A 19764-nucleotide genomic window follows, 5' to 3' on the forward strand; every position below is an offset into this window, starting at 1 on the left:
GCGTATCACACTGTCCAAATAAAGCAGATGTACTGGTTCTCTTTTTAATGGTTTTCTGACAGGCCCATGCTTATCCTTGGATAGTGACAATTACTTTCTCAAAAGGGCCAGTATGATTTTTTTTGTTTATTTAGGTTTTTTTAATAACAAGCCAACCATTATTCCTTACTCAAACATTTATTATACATTCCTTTTTATTGCATTTGGCTTTCCAGATCTTTTGTATATTTCAAAGATTAAAATTCTCTGCTTAATGTAGAAACATGTTTTTAAACTGAAAATGGAATTCCTCATCTGGAGAAAAACAACATTGGCTTTTACAGGTTCCTGGATTAATCTACCAGAGTAGTATCAATAACAATAGGAACTGTAAAAAGTGTGCTCACAAGAACCATACCATCACTTTGAGAAAAAGGAGTTACTGCTTTCCTTGGATTAAGGTGGACTTCCCTCCTGCACAAGTAGACCAGAAAAAAACCTCATAGGGCACTGAGTTTCTTTAGTAAAAATTTCAACTTTTGTATTCCAACAAGAAAACGTAGTTTTCTTTTACATTGAATATTTTTCCCACTAGCTTTACTTTAAGCCTGCACATGTTGAAATATCTGTAATTTGACACACTACACAGCAGAAAAGTGAAAGTGAATGTGGCTTAAAAGACAAAAATGCATCTGAAGACTTCTAACATTTTTTTCTAGATCTAAACACAGAAGAAACACTACATAGTCTACTCCTTTAAATTCTATAATGAAAAACTGTAACGGAAGAACAACTTTAAAGAAGAGAAACTTAACAAAACCTAACAAGTGAATACTTAGAAAGTATTAACAGCATACACTGTGATAGCTAAATCTCTCTCCTTTCCTCAGTCAGTTAAAAGAAAATTCATAGCCAACAAAGTGTTATAACAATATTGTCTTGTCTTTTTACATTATAAGGATGGATACAGAACATTTTTTGTAAACTATTTTTAAATAACAACAGTAGTGAGCACTGAGTCAAGATACAACCAGCAGGAATCAAATACTCTTAAGCTGTTTGACTGGCCGAATAGTTGTCATTGGTCATACTTACTTTTGAAAGGTGATGTTCAGATGAAAATCCCAAGCCATAGACTGTATTTGCCCTGCTGTCTGCCCATTGGCCAAACTTCTGGGATGTTTTAGTAAATGTCATGTTGGGAGTGATAGTGCTATTTATTATTGCCTGAAAAAAAAGTAATAGTTGTAAAAAAGGGGTTCTGTAGTTTTGATTTTTTTAAAAAGACTACTCAATAATTGAAAATGCCAGTATTATAGACAACTATCTGTGTACACTGAATGAGACAAACTTGCAACTAGGGAACAGTTTTCTTCTAATGTAATCACAGCTAAAATTACAAAAGCATATATTGGCATACATTCTTTAAAAGGAGCAAAAGCGGGGGGGGGGGGGGCATCAGTTTGCAATTGCAAGCAGTCATTTAATAGTTAGCAAGTCAAAAAAAAGTCCTTTAAAGCATCCACATAGACTAATGAGATCAGAATAGAAGAACTAGCGAAGTCTTTTTTTGTCTCATAAGTGTATTTCCTTGTCCCCTAAGGCAATGCCTCTCAAGATCCACTGTAAGCTCCACAGTTGCATTCCCCTCCTTGCATATGCAATCCTCACTGGAAAAGATGCAATAAAACAAGAAGCATAATTTATTTTTAATTTTCTGTATTGCAAGAATCTGTTTTTCCTTTATACATACACAAACATGACTAACAGTGACAGGGTCATACACCAACTACAGAAGAGCTACTCTTAGAATAGATTTTTCTTCTCTAGTTCTTGTTACGTACAGGATGAAAGAGGCGCATCTTCCAGCATACAACTTCTGCTAATGTAAACAAAAAACTACAACTATTCAATTATATGCTGGTTCCACTAAAACCAACTAAAGTTTTACCATGGATTTCAACAGTATTTTCATCACATTAAAGTTTGTCTAACATATTCTAAATCTGTGATGTGGAACTGTCCAGTTGACTTAAAGTATGTCAGGATAAAGTCTTATAATGACACCAATGGGTTCCATTTAACTAAAAATTGATGGTTATTACAGTTTATAACCAGCCAACATGAACAAGAAAGACTAGCCACAAAACCAGATATGTGTATTGGAAGTGAAATGCAGGCATGCTTTCTCATCTGTCTGGTGCTACTAAGAGTTTCAGCCACATTTGTTAAATAATTCACAGCCCTTTCCATAAAACACTGGTTAGTAGGTGCTTTGTAACACCCATGTGAAAGAGAATGTCCTTAAAACTTCCCAGAAAATAGCATACACTGTGAGCAGAACAGTTCAGGAAGAATCTTACATGCCAGTTATTGTGCTCCAAAGGTTATTGTCAATATGGGTCCTACTGTCTCACACTACAGAGTTGGGAATCTTTTGAACATCAGTGTGCATGTGCTTTGTTCTGCTCCCATGAAACCATAACTCCTGCCTTACCCCCAGCAGTTCAAAGCCAGTGATTACTGTAGAATCCTAGAGCAGCAACAAAATTCACAAGGTCCAAACCAACTTCTCTGTTGGAGATAAAGAAATCTTAATTTTATTCGTTGAGTAGCAGGAACTGGAGTGATTCATAGAGAATAACAATATTTTCTCAGGATGGTGACAGTGAGAAACTTCAACATCAGAGAGACCAAGTACTGCTCTCCCAAGCCTGAGATCTTCTAGAAGTCAAATCCATCCTATGCTACTTGTGTGAGATGGCCTTCTGGATGGATATTAAAGTGAGTAGTTATGGAGTTTACTTAGCATCCTTTGCTTCTGCTAAGATTTAGGTAGCACTGGAGCACAGCTACCATCAACATCAAATTTTCTCTGAATTCTACAGGGCAAGCCTGAAAAATTTACAGCTAAGGGGCCAACTAAGCCCACAAACAGCTTCCATGTGCATATGCTGATTCTCAGATGAAGTGGGGGAGAGGAGTATTGCAAGAAAGTTCAGAAGAACACATTGTATCACAACATGTAGAAAGGCAAGCAAAGATACTGCAGCACAGATGAATTTAACAAAACTGCCATCTTTGGCAGCTCCACTATGCTGGCATTAAATTGTAAGAACAAATCTGGATGTAGCTGAGGATATCAAACAGGCAGTTCTATCTGATAACCTTTGCCTCAAAATGCAAATTTTGGCTACCATTGTGTCCCGATCCAATGTCGGGGAAGGTTTCGATATGATCCCAAGAGCGAGATTAAGACACAAACGAGGTCAAATGCCGTATAGTCAAAAGAGTTTTTATTATCAAAAGTATCAAAAGTGGAAAATGGTAGCGATAGGATAGAATGGAAGAAAAGGTAGAAATTAAGCAAGCAGTCAGGATAGAGTTGCAAGGATAGTCACCACCATGGATCCAGCGGCGTCCCGTTGGTCCTCAGGCAAGCAGTCGGTGGTGGGAGTTGCAAGGATGGTCACCAGCACGGATCCAGCGGCGTCCCGTCGGTCCTTAATCTTCAATTCTTTGGTGAGGAAGAAAAGGCCCCCCCACAGCTTGTCTCTAGGGGTTTTTATAGGGCATATTTCGATGATGTCATGCGCTGCAGGTTTCATTTATCACACGACCTTCGCGTGATCGATACCAGAAACCAATATCTTATCAGCTCCAGCCCCGTTTCCTCCCCTGGATGCCTCAATGGCCTGGTAATCGTCCTTATGGACAGAGGAGTGTCCCACTTAAACCGGCCATCTTGGAGACAAAGGGCTCAAGATGAGCAGTTCACAGTTCCTTGATGATAGCCCAGTCCCTCATACCTAACAATCTTTGAGGCAAATGGTTCGAGATAACAATTCAGCCTCTTACACCACCCCGTGGCTCAAAGATTGTTTCAGGACCCATGGTGGTTTTGAGAAAAGATAGCTATATAGAAAAGCCAGAAAAGAGCATTTTATACAATCTGTATTACCGACGGTGTGGTTCGGTGCACAGCGCGAATTTGTTTAACACCGTCAGGCGAAATAGTAGTTACAAATTGCATATTAGTTACAACACGTTGAATCAATTGTATAAAGCATGGAATGACACATGGTAAAAAGAATAACATGGCAAAACCACACAACAAGTAAAATAGGATTCGCTTAACCCATGGACCTCCAGGGAGCCAGGAAAACATATCAATGTCCCAGCTTTTCCATGTCTGGACAGGAACATGGGCCAGCTTTCGTATTCCCGCAGTAATTTGTTTAACAATTTTCCCGCTGTCATCAATTTTTAAACAACAGTTAGAATCATTTAGTTTACCACAAACACCTCCTTCCTCGGCTAGCAGGTAATCAAGAACCATGCGATGTTGTAATATTGCTGTTCGCATTTGTGTAGCTTGATCCGCCAATAGATCAAGGGCACGGGCTGTCTCATTAGTAATGATCTCTAGGACAGCTTGTAACCGGATGATGCGATTTAGGTTATAGATAGGTTCTCGAGCACTGCTAACCCACTCATTGGGGTTCCAGGTGGCAGGTCCATAATGTTGTATGATACGTTGAGGCGTCCACTTGTCTTTGCCCCAGGTTTGACCACTCCCACCTGCTATACAGGTATCAATGGATCGTCGATATCGATTGAGATCATCATATACTTTAACACCCAGTCCATCCCCTTCATTGTCTGGGAGCAGGAAAAACAAAGGGTGAATTACCCCCACATAACACACTCCAGTCCAATTTGCTGGTAGCAGTTTGTAGGCCCGTTGGCCACACACCCAATAGTGACCCTTTAAGGCTCGTGCACCATTTTCAAACAAACCAGTAGGTGTCCGTGGTGGTTGGAAATATGTTGAATTACCTACTCCCAGAGGATGATCTGACGGACCGTTCATCAACAACCTGTCCACAGTTTTTCCCATCTCCTCTGTGGTGCCCCAACAGATAGGAAGCCCATCCGGACCTATACTCAAATGTCCCTTACAGTAGTCTTTATTATCACTTGACTACCAAATTTGAGTCCCATCAGGGAGACAAGAATATGTTTTATCAGTGAGTCTGCATTTCCAGGCACCAGAATCATGGTGCCAAAAGCAGGTAACATTAAGAAGGCTATTAGACTGATTAGTGGAAGACCAAAAATGGGAAAACTGTTTCCTGTGTCCTGTTTGATTCACCCAGGCCCATCCGGACCAGCGAGGCACAAAATTTGGAGAACTAGAACTCAAAAGGCGACAATATGCCTGGTCGTCTCCCTCTGGCAGTGACATAGCTGCCCTATGGTTTGAACAATCAATTGGTCTACAACCGTCAGTGAGGCAATGGTTGTCATAAGTATAGGTCCAGTTGCACTTGCTATTTCCCACGGGAATACCATCTTTCTGTGTTCGGTTCAGACAACATTCACCTTGGACTGGGTATTGTATTGTCTAGGGCTGCGTGTCTTCACCCCAGTAAGAATCATTTTTGACCTCACTGTAATTACTCACTAACCATTTTGGGGAAATAGGGACAGCAGTCCATGGCCAGCTTTCCAAACCTAAGGGCCCACCACATACCCAACAATTAGTCAGATTAAAAGTGTTGGCCACTTGCTGGCCTAGAGCCACAAATTCATTTTGCCACTCCAAGCCGAAAAGAGGGGCACAGGAGTTTCCCCAGATATTAAAGGCGGTAACAATAGTTGACCAAAACAACATCTGTGGTGGTATAACAAACATCCTGTAAATATTAACAAAGCAATCACTGACAAAACTACACAAACAATTAACAGCTTCACGTATTTCCTCTTGAATGGTTAACATCTTTGCTGCCCCCTCAGACACAGTAAAAATGTCACAATAATGCTCTATCTGGGCATACCATTTCTGTACAGAGGCTCTCTGAGCCACCCCGTCAGGGGGCGGAGTTCCTGCTAAAACAGTCTTGGTTACTTTAAACGGGCCTCTAAGCACTATAGACTGCTGTCGAATAGTCCGTTCAGCCTCTCTCAAGGCTAAACTGACTACAAACAAACCTTTCTCCCAAGCAGTATATCTTTTTTCTGCATCCTTAAAACTGCGAGAATAGAACCCAATAGGTCGAGTGGGTCCTTTGGGGCCCTTTTGCCATAAGTGTATTGATAACCCACTTTTGGCAAATCCTCATTCAATATGGACAGGGTCTGTGGTATGAATAGGACCAAGAGCTTGATGGGCAGTTGCTTCAAAAATTAGCAATTGCAATGTCTCTTCGTGGGGCTTGGTCCATTCCCACTGAGCCCCTTTTCGCAACAAGTCATGCAGGGGTCTTGCAATAATTGAAAAATCAGGGATATGTTTCCTCCAAAACACAAGTAATCCTAGTACGTGCTGTAAATCCTTTTTTGACTCTGGCATTTTAATCTGATCCAATGAGGAAAGGGTGTCGGGGGGGATACATGTCATCCCTCCCTTCCACCAAATTCCTAAAAACTTTACTTCGCTTGAGGGTGTTTGTATTTTCTCTGGTGGAATTTTCAGCCCCAAGCTTTCCAAGTGAGAAATTATATTATCCTGAGTTTTCTGAACCTTTTCTGTTTCATCCCCACCTACAAGAATGTCATCAATGTACTGATAAACACTGACCCCCTCCTCTGTCTGAATTACTTCTAGCTCCTGCGCTAACGGATGATGAGCTAGAGTGGGAGAATGCTTGTATCCTTGTGGGAGTCGGGTAAAAGTAAATTGCTGACCCTCCCAAGTAAATGCAAAGCGGTCTTGATCCTCTGTTTGCAGGGGGACCATAAAAAACATATCTTTAACGTCCACTGTTGCCATAATCGGGTGGGCTCGTTCCTGGATTGTAGCTATAAGCTCAGCAATATTCGGTACCGCAGCTGTCAATGGACCGGTATTTGCATTAAGTCTGCGATAATCTACAGTTAATCTCCACTTGCCGTTAGGTTTTCGCACTGGCCACACCGGGGAGTTAAAAGGAGAATGGGTTGGAATCACAATACCCTGTCCCTTTAAGTCCTCTAACACAGGCGCTATTCCCTCTCTGGCCCCCAAGGGTATCGGGTAGGGCTTAACATTTGTAAGCTTTGAAGGGGGAAGCAGCGGCGCGGCTTTTAACAGCCGAATATCTATTGTGGGAGAGCCAAACGACCACTGTCTGCTTTGGTTATCAATCCAGGTTTTTCCTTTTAAAACATCGAGTCCTAAAAGGTTAAGTGGAAACTCCCCCACAACCATTGTCACTGTAGTGGCACTATCTTCTGGCAAACGCAGGCTGACCATTGCTAATGCCTGTGGCTGAACAATGCCGAATGCATCTGCCACAAAAGACTGCTGTTTGGAGGGTGTAATTCCGCAATTAGCAGCATCTTTGGTTTTAATAGCTGAAATCTGAGCTCCGGTATCTACCAAAAAGGTGACTGGGACTTGTCTTGGTCCCACAATGCCTGTAATTAGTAAATCACCCTGGCCGTTTTCAGTGAGCTGTCTAATATACATCCAACCTTCGCCCCCTCCCCCCCGCTCACCACTGGAAGGCGAAGGATCTAGTTTCCCGCCGGCTCTTGGGTGGCATTTGTTTCTGATAAATCAATCAGGGAAGGTGTGTTAAGGGTAGTATTCTCAAAATCCACTTTTCTGTTTACTGGTTTATCAGGCCACGCTGTTACCAATTTTTCCAATTTGTCTGTTGGCATCCCGTCCATTAAGCCACGCGGGATCCCCTTCTGGTATCCCCGCGCCCACAGTATATTACGTTTGTTCGGGATATCTCTCCCCCCCGGCGGTTTAGCAAGGGGTGTTCTCTTATCACCCCCAGGGCACGGAACTATTTTTACTTCAGTCCGCCTCAAGCCCCTGGAGTCTGTTTTGGTGGCTGGAGGGTTAACAGGACCATATTTGCGCCCGTAATTAATTAATTCCTGGGCCACTTCTCCCCAAGTCCACATTTTCTTATCTGGGGGGCGGCGGTGCTGATCAGGCGTGAATCCTCCTGAAGCAGCCCCAACACTCTCGCCCTGGGGCATCGCCTGTATCTTTCCTTGTAATTGTATACCAATCCGCTTCGGAGAATCAGGGAGTCCCCGTATAAGGGGAGTCATTCGCTCAGGATCCACCAACATCATCATCGGGGACTCCTGCCTAGGCTCCAATTTTCGATCATACATCATCTGCAGACAAGCTGCCTTTTGCACACTCTCCACAAATTGATCAACAGTCCCCGTAATCGCGAGGGGATCTCCCCTCTCCAAGGGGTTCAAACCTCCCGCCCAATAGGCTGCCCGTTGGGTTAAAGACCAGGGGGCACGGTGATTCCCAGTAGTTAAAAACACTCCCGGTCCCCAATACCCTTCCGCCTCCTTTTCACTTAACAGAATCTGGTCCCCCCCCGACAATGATACTCTCCACACATACTCCGTTTCTGACTCCTTAGGGGTTCGGCCAAATTCCTTTTTTAGTTTTGCCAACTCAGTGGCAGTATAGGGGACCTCTTTAGTTGTAACTTGGGGGAACTGGTCTTGCTCATCATCATAAGTATATTCAGTTTTGACTAAAGGTCGCAACGAAGGCAGCTCCAACTTCTCCATTCTCTCTTTTGCTGCCTGCAGGTCCTTAAAGGGGTAGCCAATTTCTGATCTTGGAGGAATTTCCTCACGGACAGTACCTGCAAGGAGCTGCTCCTTAAGAGCAATTTGCAAATGTTTCACTTGGTTTTTTTCTGCTTCAAGTTGTGCTTTTAATCCCGCCACTTGTCCCATAAGGGACTGAACAAGATTTTGGAGGGATTCAATAATTTGAGATTCTGCAGTGAGGTGGCAATCCCTATCCTCCACTGCTGCGGCCAGACTGGCACCGAGAATGGCACAGACAATTGCTTTTCCTTTCCCTGACCGCACTCTAGCATCTTTCTGTAAAGCGACCATCCGATCAACAACGCTCTGCAAATTATACCAATTTCCCTGAGCCCAGTCTATCCCAAGCACAGAGGGTCGCGCTTTATGTTTTTCTAAAAAATCAAACAAAGCTTCTTTCCCCAAACGGGCAATTTTGCTATCACTCATCTTATACAAAGCAGGGAAGCAGTCGTCTCAGGAAGGTAGCATGTAAAGTTTCAAACACCACAAGCCTGCCCCCCTTACGTTCCTGAGAGGTCTCACATATTAAAGTGTGGAAGCAGTTGTCTCAGGAAGACAGCACATAAAGTTTCAAACACCTTATAAAAAGCGGGGAAGCAGTCATCTCAGGAAGGCAGCACGTAAAGTTTCACACACCACAAGCCTGCCCCCCTTACGTTCCTGAGAGGTCTCACGTATTAAAGCAGGGAAACAGTACAGCACTCTCGTCTCAAGGGATCCTGTCCGTGACGCCAATTTAAATGTCCCGATCCAATGACGGGGAAGGTTTCGATATGATCCCAAGAGCGAGATTAAGACACAAACGAGGTCAAATGCCGTATAGTCAAAAGAGTTTTTATTATCAAAAGTATCAAAAGTGGAAAATGGTAGCGATAGGATAGAATGGAAGAAAAGGTAGAAATTAAGCAAGCAGTCGGGATAGAGTTGCAAGGATGGTCACCAGCACGGATCCAGCGGCGTCCCATCGGTCCTTAATCTTCAATTCTTTGGTGAGGAAGAAAAGGCCCCCCCACAGCTTGTCTCTAGGGGTTTTTATAGGGCATATTTCGATGATGTCATGCGCTGCAGGTTTCATTTATCACACGACCTTCGCGTGATCGATACCAGAAACCAATATCTTATCAGCTCCAGCCCCGTTTCCTCCCCTGGATGCCTCAATGGCCTGGTAATCGTCCTTATGGACAGAGGAGTGTCCCACTTAAACCGGCCATCTTGGAGACAAAGGGCTCAAGATGAGCAGTTCACAGTTCCTTGATGATAGCCCAGTCCCTCATACCTAACAATCTTTGAGGCAAATGGTTCGAGATAACAATTCAGCCTCTTACACATTGTGAACAACTCCTGGAAAATTCTGGAATGCCTGAAAGCTTAAATTCGAATCAACAAGCCTCATCAGGTCAAGGACAAGATTTGTTGTGTGACTAGAGACTGGAGAACCATCTCCAGCATTAATTGTCCACAAAACTTCTCTTCAGATTTTCATATAGGAGAAGCTGGTCAGCGAAGTCACTGGTAATTCAAGTCATCCTTCTTTCTTTAGGCATATGGTTGGGGGCCCAAATAAAGCTAGCAGGCTTGCACTTGCACCGAGGCCTCCAACTGACCTCATGGGAAACAGCTGTCTATGCCATGTCGAACAGAAGAGATAACGTGAGACAGCAGAGGTGGACTTCTTAGAAAGGAGGTGTTCTGGAGCTCTGTTTTTCTTGTATGATTCTTGTCTTCTTGAGTACTGTTAGTGCTTGGAAGCCCTCCTTTTGAAATAACCTCGTGGAAGCCCAGAACAGAGCTGTGCAAGTTCACTTAATGCTCAATCTCTCTCGGTGTGGAAGCCGTCAACAGTAACGTGTTTGAAATTAATTATCCTGGGGACAGTGTAGAAAAGAGTCTTCCTCCCAACTCAAGCTCTAGCTGTGTTGTATCCTTTCTTAAGCCCTACTTCCATCCATTGCTTGATTAATTTGAACTTGTACCACAGACTTGAGAGTGCAGGTAATTTTGTCACAGATGTAACTTCCTCAGTGCAGAAGAGGACTCTGAGGACAGGGACTTATGACCTCCAAGCAACAGGCAGGTTTAAAGCCTGCAGGACTGGCATTTGCTGCAGTGACAGTGGCATATCTGGTTGCAAATTAACCCAGCATAAAACCTTGGAGAAACCAACCAGTTTTCAGATGAGGCTGCTCACTGCTTCAGCTGACCACATGGGCTGGCTGCACAAGAGAGAACCCAGAACAGGCTGCCTGGACCAATTGTTCACCCAACATATTATGGACTTGTCTAGCTGTATGCTGGACATTTTGTCCAGAAGGATACTATAAGAGACAGTATCAAAAGCTTTGCTAAAATAAAAAAAACCAAAACACATCTACTGGCTTCCCTTGGTCAACTAGATGAGTGACCTTGTCATAAAAGGAAATTAAGTTAGTTAAACAGGACTTTCCCCTCATGAACCCATGCTGGCTATGACCAATGACTGCATTGTCTCTCAAGTGTTTTTCAATATCTCCCAGAATAACCTTCTCCATAATTTTACCAGGCACTGAAGTGAGACTGACAGGCCTGTAATTTCCAGGGTCTTCCTTCTTACCCTTCTTGAAAATTGGGACAACATTTGCCAGCTTTCAGTTGACTGGGATCTCTCCAGACTCCCAAGACTGTTGAAAAATAATGGAGAGAGGTCCCACGATAACATCAGCCAGCTCTTTCAAGTACCCTGGGATGAATCCCATCAGGCCCCATAGACTTATGCGCATCCAGCTGGAGCAGCAAGTCTCAAACAAGTTCAGGGTCGGCTGGGAGTTTGCCATCCCTCCAGTCACAGTCTTCCAACACAGGCTCCAGGGGTCCCCAGGCCCATCATCGGTGTTGAAGACAAAGGTGAAGAAGTCATTAAACATTTCTGATTTGTCTACATCCCTATTTGTGAGGTGACTGACCTCATCAAGTAACAGACCAATGTTATCTCTGATCTGCCTTTTGCTGTTAACATATGTATTGGTTTTGCTGGCAAGGTTTTGGTGGCGGGGGGGGGTTACAGGGGTGGCTTCTGTAAGAAGTTGCTGGAAGTTTCCCCTGTGTTCGAGAGAGAGCCAATACCAGCCGGCTCTAAGATGGACCTGCCGCCGGCCAAGGCCGAGCCAATCAGTGATAGTGGTAACACCTCTGTGATAACATATTTAAGAAGGAAAAAAGTTGGGACAGGCAGATTCGGCAGCCGGAGAGAGGAGTGAGAACATGTAAGAGAAAACAACTCTGCGGACACCAAGGTCAGTGAAGAAGGAGGGGGAGGAGATGCTCCAGGCACCGGAGCAGAGATTCCCCTGCGGCCCGTGGTGAAGACCATGGTGAGGCAGGCTGTCCCCCTGCAGTCCATGGAGGTCCACGGTGGAGCAGATATCCACCTGCAGCCCGGGGAGGACCCCACGCCGGAGCAGGTGGGTTTCCCGAAGGAGGCTGTGACCCCGTGGGAACCCCGCGCTGGAGCAGGTTCCTGGCAGGACCTGCGGATCTGTGGAGAGAGGAGCCCACGGAGCAGGTTTTCTGGCAGGACTTGTGACCCCGTGGGGGACCCACGCTGGCTCAGTGTGCTCCTGAAGGACTGCACACCGTGGAAAGGACCCATGCTGGAGCAGTTCGTGAAGAACTGCAGCCCGTGGGAGGGGCCCACGTTGGAGAAGTTCGTGGAGGACTGTCTCCCGTGGGTGGGACCCCACGTTGGAGCAGGGAAGAGTGTGATGAGTCCTCCCCCTGAGGAGGATGAAGCGGCAGAAAACAACGTGTGATGAACTGACCGTAAACCCCATCCCCGTCCCCCTGTGCCGCTGGGGGGGGGTTGGTAGAGAAGCCGGGAGTGAAGTTGTGCCCGGGAAGAAGGGAGGGGTGGAGGGAAGGTGTTCTGAGATTCGGTTTTATTTCTCATTACCCTACTCTGGTTGATTTGTAATAAAGTGAGTTAATTTCCCCAAGTTGAGTCTGTTTTGCCCGTGACGGTAAGTGATGAGTGATATCTCTCCTGTCCTTATCTCGACCCACAAGCTCTTTGTTATATTTTCTCTCCCCTGTCCAGTTGAGGAGGCGGAGTGATAGAACGGCTTTGGTGGGCACCTGGCAACCAGCCAGGGTCAACCCATCACAACATATTTAAAAAAGCCCTTTTTGTTGTCCTTCACAGTATTGGCCAGCTTGAACTCTAATAGAGCTTTGGCCACACAAATTTTCTCCCTGCAGTGGCGAACAGCATCTCTGTAGTCCTCCCGTGTCGCCTGTCCTTGCTTCCAATGTCCATACACTTTCCTTTTCTGCCTAAGTCCTAGAAGGAGATCCCTGCTCATCCAAGCTGGCCTTCTGCCCCGCTTGTTTGACTTCTGACACTTTGGAATGGCCTGCTCCTGTGCTCTTAAGAGATGGCTCTTAAAAAGTGACCAGCATTCATGGACCCCAATACCTTCAAAAGCAGATTCCCAGGGGGCCTTACTAACTAGCTCCTTCAGCAGCGCGAAGTCTGCTCTCCCCATATCCAGGGTCAAAATTTTGCTGGCAGTTTTTCTCCTATTGCCAACGATTTGAAACTCAACTACTTTGTGGTCACTGTGACCAAGACAGCCACCAATCACCACTTCGCCCATGAGTCCCTCTCTGTTTACAAACAGGACCTGTGCTTACAGGTCTTACTTAAAACCTATATTAGCATCAAACAGATTATCACTTTAATGTGTGACTAGTTTATTTTACAACAGTCATTAAAATGTAAAGATCATCTATTACAATAACACTGATGGGAGACTTGACTCAAAAATAATATATACAAGGCTCATGAAACCTACAGACTGGAAAACCACTCTTTTCCAGTCTTCTCTTGTTTTAGATGAGCACAAATTATTGGGGTTTTTTTCCCAATATTGCATCTGTGAAAACATTATCAGAGAGTTAAGTAGTACTGCAGGAACCACGATACTTAATCTCCTTTCTTTTCTCAGTGATGGCCAGAGACTGAATGGAAAAGACAGCAGGATTCTGAGAATAATCTTAGTGTCTGTCTGCAATGTTACTGGAGAAATAATGGAGGCTTCCTTCCATCATCTAGGAGAAAGAAGTACTAAAACACACTTTTCCAATGAGATATGAAATTACTATATAATTAACGAGAACTGAAAGCCTTAGCAACAACTGCTCAATGTTGTCACGTCATATTGCATAAGAGATTTTATTTTTCAGGTTTTCTCTTGATTCCTAGAGCAGTAGGAGAAAAAGGTTGCATAAAAGATATTTACTCAAGAGGTCATAGAAACCAGCCTCAAGTTCTATCTGATTATTTGCATCAGGATCTCCTTGACATGGGAGACAGGGATCCAGATACTGTATGTGACTATAAAATATGGCCTGTACAGTGAACACCTTATAGTCCTAGAATGTTTTCTGGAGTCAAGTTAAAGGGAGATGCATCGTTTCTTGTGCCGGGTATTTTAAGAGGAGACAATAGCTTCAGAAAACAACATTACACAGAATGTAGAAAGAATAAGCAGATGTTGTTTCTATAGGACCTATCTCAGCTGAATCTGGCTCACAGACCCATTGATACAGAATAAGGGGAAAAAAAACCCCAACCTCTCTCAAAATAGACCACAGATCTCCACAAACAAATTCAAGTGGAAATCTGTGATATACAGTAGCATCTCTCAGAGGTGAGTGAAAATCAGGTCTTAAAAATGTCCTTTTGTTTTCAAAAAGAAATATTTAATGATGTTCAGATAATCAGTACAGAAGTTAAATTTTATCCTACTGGAACCAACCGACCTAAAGAAGGGGAAGGGTGTGGGGCAGAAATGGGCTTATCACTCAAATCTCAAGTGTATCTCTCTCTGTAGTGGGTTGACCCTGGCTGGATGCCAGGTGCCCATCAAAGCTGCTCTATCGCTCCCCCTCCTCAACTGGACAGGGGAGAGAAAATATAACAAAAGGCTCCTAAATCGAGATAAGGACAGGGAGAGATCACTCACCAATTACTGCCACAGGCAAAACAGACTCGACTTGGGGAAAATTAATTTAATTTATTGCCAATCAAATCAGAGTAGCATAATGAGAAAAAAAAACAAATCTTAAAAACACCTCCTCCCCACCCTGCCCTTCTTCCCGGGCACAGCTTCACTCCCGGATTCTCTACCTCCTCCCCCACAGAGGCACAGGGGGAAGGGGAATGGGGGTTGCAGTCAGTTCATCACACGTTGTCTCTGCCGCTTCTTCCTCCTCAGGGGGAGGACTCCTCATGCTCTTCTCCTGCTCCAGCGTGGGGTCCCACCCACGGGAGACAGTCCTCCATGAACTTCTCTAACATGAGTCCTTCCCGCGAGCTACAGTTCTTCATGAACTGCTCCAGCGTGGGTCCCTTCCATGGCATGCAGTCCTTCAGGAGCACACTGCTCCAGCGTGGGTCTCCCACGGGGTCACAAGTCCTGCCAGAAAACCTGCTCCAACGTGGGCTCCTCTCTCCACAGGTCCACGGGTCCTGCCAGGAGCCTGCTCCAGCGCGGGCTTCCCACAGGGTCGCAGCCTCCTTCAGGCACCCACCTGCTCCGGCGTGGGGTCCTCCACAGGCTGCAGGTGGAGATCTGCTCCACCGTGGACCTCCCTGGACTGCAGGAGGACAGCCTGCCTCACCATGGTCTTCCCCACGGGCTGCAGGGGAATCTCTGCTCCGGTGCCTGGAGCACCTCCTCCCCCTCCTTCTTCACTGACCTTGGTGTCTGCAGAGTTGTTTCTCTTACATATTCTCACTCCTCTCTCTGGCTGCAGTTTATGTTCCACAGCAACTTTTTTTCCCCCTTCTTAAATATGTTATCACAGAGGCGCTACCACTATCGCTGATTGGCTTGGCCTTGGTCAGCAGCGGGTCCGTCTTGGAGCTGGCTGGCATTGGCTCTGTCAAACATAGGGGAAGCTTCTAGCAGCTTCTCACAGAAGCCACCCCTGTAGCCCCCCTGCTACCCAAACCTTGCCACACAAACCCAATACGCTCTCAAACTTTCCTTACTGTAGTCTAAGTGGACATACTTAGGAGTTGCCATCACTTACTGGCTTACTGCTCAGCACCTGAGCCACTGTATACTGAGCAGCCACATGCACGTCATTCTCTCCAACGTACAAACCCACAGGGTGCTGTAAACCCCACCAGCACAGAGGTTTACAAGTAAGCCTAGTTGGATCATATATCTGTTCCCCCTGAGGGAGGGGCATGAGAGCTGCAAAACCAATATGGTTCAACAAGCATTTTTGGCAGCTGGCAACATGTAATTTTGAGACATTTTCAATGTAAAATTTGTTTTAAAAGAAAACCAAAATATCATCTTTATTCCATTTCATTTCAAAACGCAAAACTGGAGAATTAAATTGTATAGCTTTTTCTCCTTTGCAAATTTAATGCTTCTGTCTGACCAATTGATAATGTAAGGAATTGCAAGCTCAGATGCCAGTAGTGTTACTGACACCCAACTGTATGCCATACAGCAGAGAGACTCTGGATGCTTTGTGAACTTAAGAATGCTTTATATTTATATTTAGCCCTTTTTACATACTACATTATGTATGTGCAGACATGTTAAAAAAGATGGGGCTATAATTAAAAATAAAAAAATTCTCTGGGAACCATGCTGAAAACCTCCTAAAAATTCTTCTATGGGTCCCCCTGCTATTCACCTGGATATGTTTCAAAGCAATGTTGTGATGCCTAAAACAATGGCTCCTTCTTAATCATGATTGGAATCCTAGATCATAGTCAGACATGTAACACTTTGATGAAAACATTATTAGGACTGCAGCAATCACAGAGAGAGTAAATAAAAGTGATAGATTGCATTATCAATATACCTTGCTAATAGCACTGCAAATGCAAAGGAGATGCTGCAATAGACAAAAGAGCAAACAAATAGATGAACAACTGCTTGACAGTGCAACTCAGCAGCCACTTTTCAAGAATTGCAGCTTTGGACAAAGGCAGAGGAACCCCAGTGGATATCAGAATAAGGATTTTGCAAACTGTGCAGATCAATTAAGATGCTACAGATTACAACTAGTAGCCTTGATTTCATACAGCATCTAGTCCCAATCCCAAAGTCTTTTATAAACAGTCACACAAAAGATATTTTAATTATTTGACAGAACGAAGCCATTTGAAGGAGTGCTGAGAAGGTAAGAAACAGTCAAAGTTAAAGTTGGAAAAAATTTTGGTAGGCTTTGATACCAGAGTCTCAATCACCTAAAGTAGTATCATATAGAGATCTTTTTGACATTATTGTTATTACTATATTTTATTATTTATTTTTATTTTAGTTATTCAACTGTTCTTATTTATTATAATAATAATATAACAATAATAATAATTGTAATGAAAAGGAATATAACAGAGAGAGAACTAAAACCCAAGAAAAGACAAGTGATGCACAATGCAATTGCACACCACCCGCTGACCAATACCTGAGCAGCAATCTGCCCCTCCCGGCCAACTCCCCTCAGTTTATATACTGAGCATGACATTCTATGGTATGGAATATCCCTTTGGCTAGTTCGGGTCAGCTATCCTGGCCATGCCCCCTCCCAGCTCCTTGTACACCTGCTTGCTGGCAGAGCATGGGAAACTGAAAAATCCTTAACTTAGGATAAGCACTACTTAGCAACAAAAAAACCATCAGTGTGTTATCAACATTATTCTCACACTAAATCCAAAACACAGCACTTTACCAGCTACTAAGAAGAAAATTAACTCTGTCCCAGCCGAAACCAGGACAAACAGCAATACTCTGGATTTAAAAAAGAAAAAAAAGAAAAAAAGCAGAGTAATGTTTTTCAGCTTTCAATAAATAGCCAAGAAATCTATGTGAATACTGCCATGCTCTAACAGTATTTTAGTTCCAACCATTGTGAACTGACACATCTCCATAAGTTGCAATTAAAGTCTTTTGAAAGGATTATAGCTTTTGATTACACTCTGTGTATCTTTAATGTCCTTATTGCAAAGATGTCTGACATGCCATTTGTAAAGTTACTGGTTTTATACCCACTTGGAGTAAAACCTAAGGAACAGTCAAATATTTTCTCCGAGTCTTCCAAATTCATTTCTTAGACAAGGTTTCTTAAAGTAGCAGCTCAACACATTATCTTTCCTAATGAAAAAAAAAAAAAAAGAAAAACACCCCCAAAATAACCCAAACCCAACCCAACTGAGTTTTGATAAAAGCTTACCATGGAGAGCTTTATTAGGAGGGAATCACCACATTCTCTACAGCAAAAATTGGAAGATTATGTAACAGAGAAGGATTTACTAAGTGATTATGGGCACTAAACAGATGTCCTTCATAATGCTGAAGCCAATGATATTGATAAAATCATTGAATGCGGAGATGAAAACAGGTTATTGTAACCCTATTTGTACTTTTTAGTGCATCTCACAGGGAATGCCTTTTTAGACTGCTCAAAATATTAACTAAGTAACAGGTCATCACTTAAATTCAGCAATAGATTTATCAAAGTAAATATTTTCCAATAAACACTTAAAATATGTAATGAAGCAATGTAACCATTTTAACACATCAGTAATCTGTTACTCAGATAATGACAAAAGCATTTGATAAGATACATGAAGGACATCAGACTGGAAAATAAATACAAAAGTCAATCAGCAAGCAAGTTCTCTGAAATAAAGCTTACCTTTGAGCCATCCAAACTGATTATCCTGTAGACATTTCTTGTGCTGTCATAGAAGTAGGACACAGTAACAGCATGCTTGCTGGTGGGAACCCAGTTCTTCTTAGTGTTTGGGTCAATCTGGAAGACATGAGCTCGGGTGCTGAAGATGGGTTGTTCCCTGAAGGATAGAGAGTAAAAGTCATGAATCTGATTTGTACGTAATATTGTTGCACACAAGTTATCTGCCAGTTGTGCCCACTGGGATGTACACATTTCACTTTGCATGATAAATTTTTCCTAAGAACTTCTGTATGTGTTGCTGCATAGAGCAGATAAGTGCATTAATATACATATGCAAGCAAAATGCAAGCCTTCTAAAGCAAAAATCAGCACCCAGCTGTAGAGTCAGATAAAGACAGCCATCTCTAAATATAGATTCAGTCCTGTCCCATCACCTCCCTAGCCCTCACCCTCCATCTATCCTTTTAAACTAACTGGCATCAATACATGTGTAACACCACACTGCACGTTGCAGAATGTATACTACTTTAAACCCCCATCTTCTCAAAAATCTTTTAATACTCTGATTATTCTAATCAATCTTAGGCCATAATCTAAAACTGAACTGGCTGATTCAATGCAATTATTCTAAAACTAACATTAATTAGGGTCAGGAACATGTGTTGTGAAACCCTCACTCTTTGGAGCTTCACATCTGAATGTTTTCATAGAAACACTAAATATGTATAACATACATGGTTCAAAGTTAACTGCTTAGCAAATAAAATTATGTAAGGGAAAAAAATTAATGTACTTTAGAATTTACAACTTATTTTTCCCCATGGTCATTACCAAGACATATAGTATTGCATAGAAATCTAAAAATATTTTAGTATCACTAAGATGGTTGTCAGTTTAAATTTAGCTACATTTTACTGACAAATAGATTGCTGTATTCTTCAGAGAATGCTGCCATCAAATCCCAAAGATATTAAGTACCGGAATTTTGAGTTTAACTTTGTAGGTTTTTGAACTCTTTTGTTTTCTCCCATTTCCAGGATGTGAAGAAACATATCATTTGTCCCTGCCCTCATCTCCCTTTAAGTAATAGGTAAGTTCTTAATACATTTTTCTGCCCAAAATAAAAGCAAAAGAAAAAATTAGGATTTTGGGTACTCATAGTCAAAGGGTTTCAATCTGGCCTCATTACAAAGGGGTACGTGAACTCTCAGAAATCTCTCTACTGCTTGGCAGCGAGAGCAGCCAAGACCAGTTGCTTTCAGCAGCAGAATCATATTATTCAGTTAGGAGTTAAGGCTCCTTGAAGCCCATCTGCCAGAAGATGTGGTGTTCTCCTATGCTGGATGTTAGAAGTGATACAAAACAGACCAAAGAGAGCACCGTTTCAGTGAAAGTTAAAGGAGGAGGAAGGTAGGCCAGGGGAATCAATGCACATGCTAGTCCTCCATACAAACATCACTGTACCCTCAGCACCAACTCATCTTTTCCTTCTAAATC

General features: G+C 43.2%; 2 protein-coding genes across 3 annotated transcripts in view; both read right to left on the reverse strand.

Moving 5' to 3' along the window:
* Positions 1–19764, reverse strand: part of LOC121233044 (homer protein homolog 1-like) — a 199364-nt gene that overhangs the window by 123443 nt on the left and 56157 nt on the right. For both annotated transcript variants that reach the window (XM_041121633.1, XM_041121632.1), the window contains exons 2-3: positions 18268–18424; positions 1075–1206 (exon numbers count right to left, since the gene is read on the reverse strand). In XM_041121633.1, the coding sequence (XP_040977567.1) occupies positions 1075–1176 (102 nt within the window). In that variant the 5' untranslated portion in view covers positions 1177–1206; positions 18268–18424. The remainder of the gene's footprint in view (positions 1–1074; positions 1207–18267; positions 18425–19764) is intronic.
* LOC121233059 lies at positions 7480–8994 on the reverse strand. The gene has a single exon (XM_041121643.1). It carries the CDS (start codon positions 8992–8994, stop codon positions 7480–7482), a length of 1515 nt encoding a protein of 504 aa, XP_040977577.1.

Source organism: Aquila chrysaetos (assembly GCF_900496995.4).
Source record: "Aquila chrysaetos chrysaetos chromosome W unlocalized genomic scaffold, bAquChr1.4 W_unloc_4, whole genome shotgun sequence".
In the NCBI taxonomy this organism is placed as follows: domain Eukaryota; kingdom Metazoa; phylum Chordata; class Aves; order Accipitriformes; family Accipitridae; genus Aquila; species Aquila chrysaetos.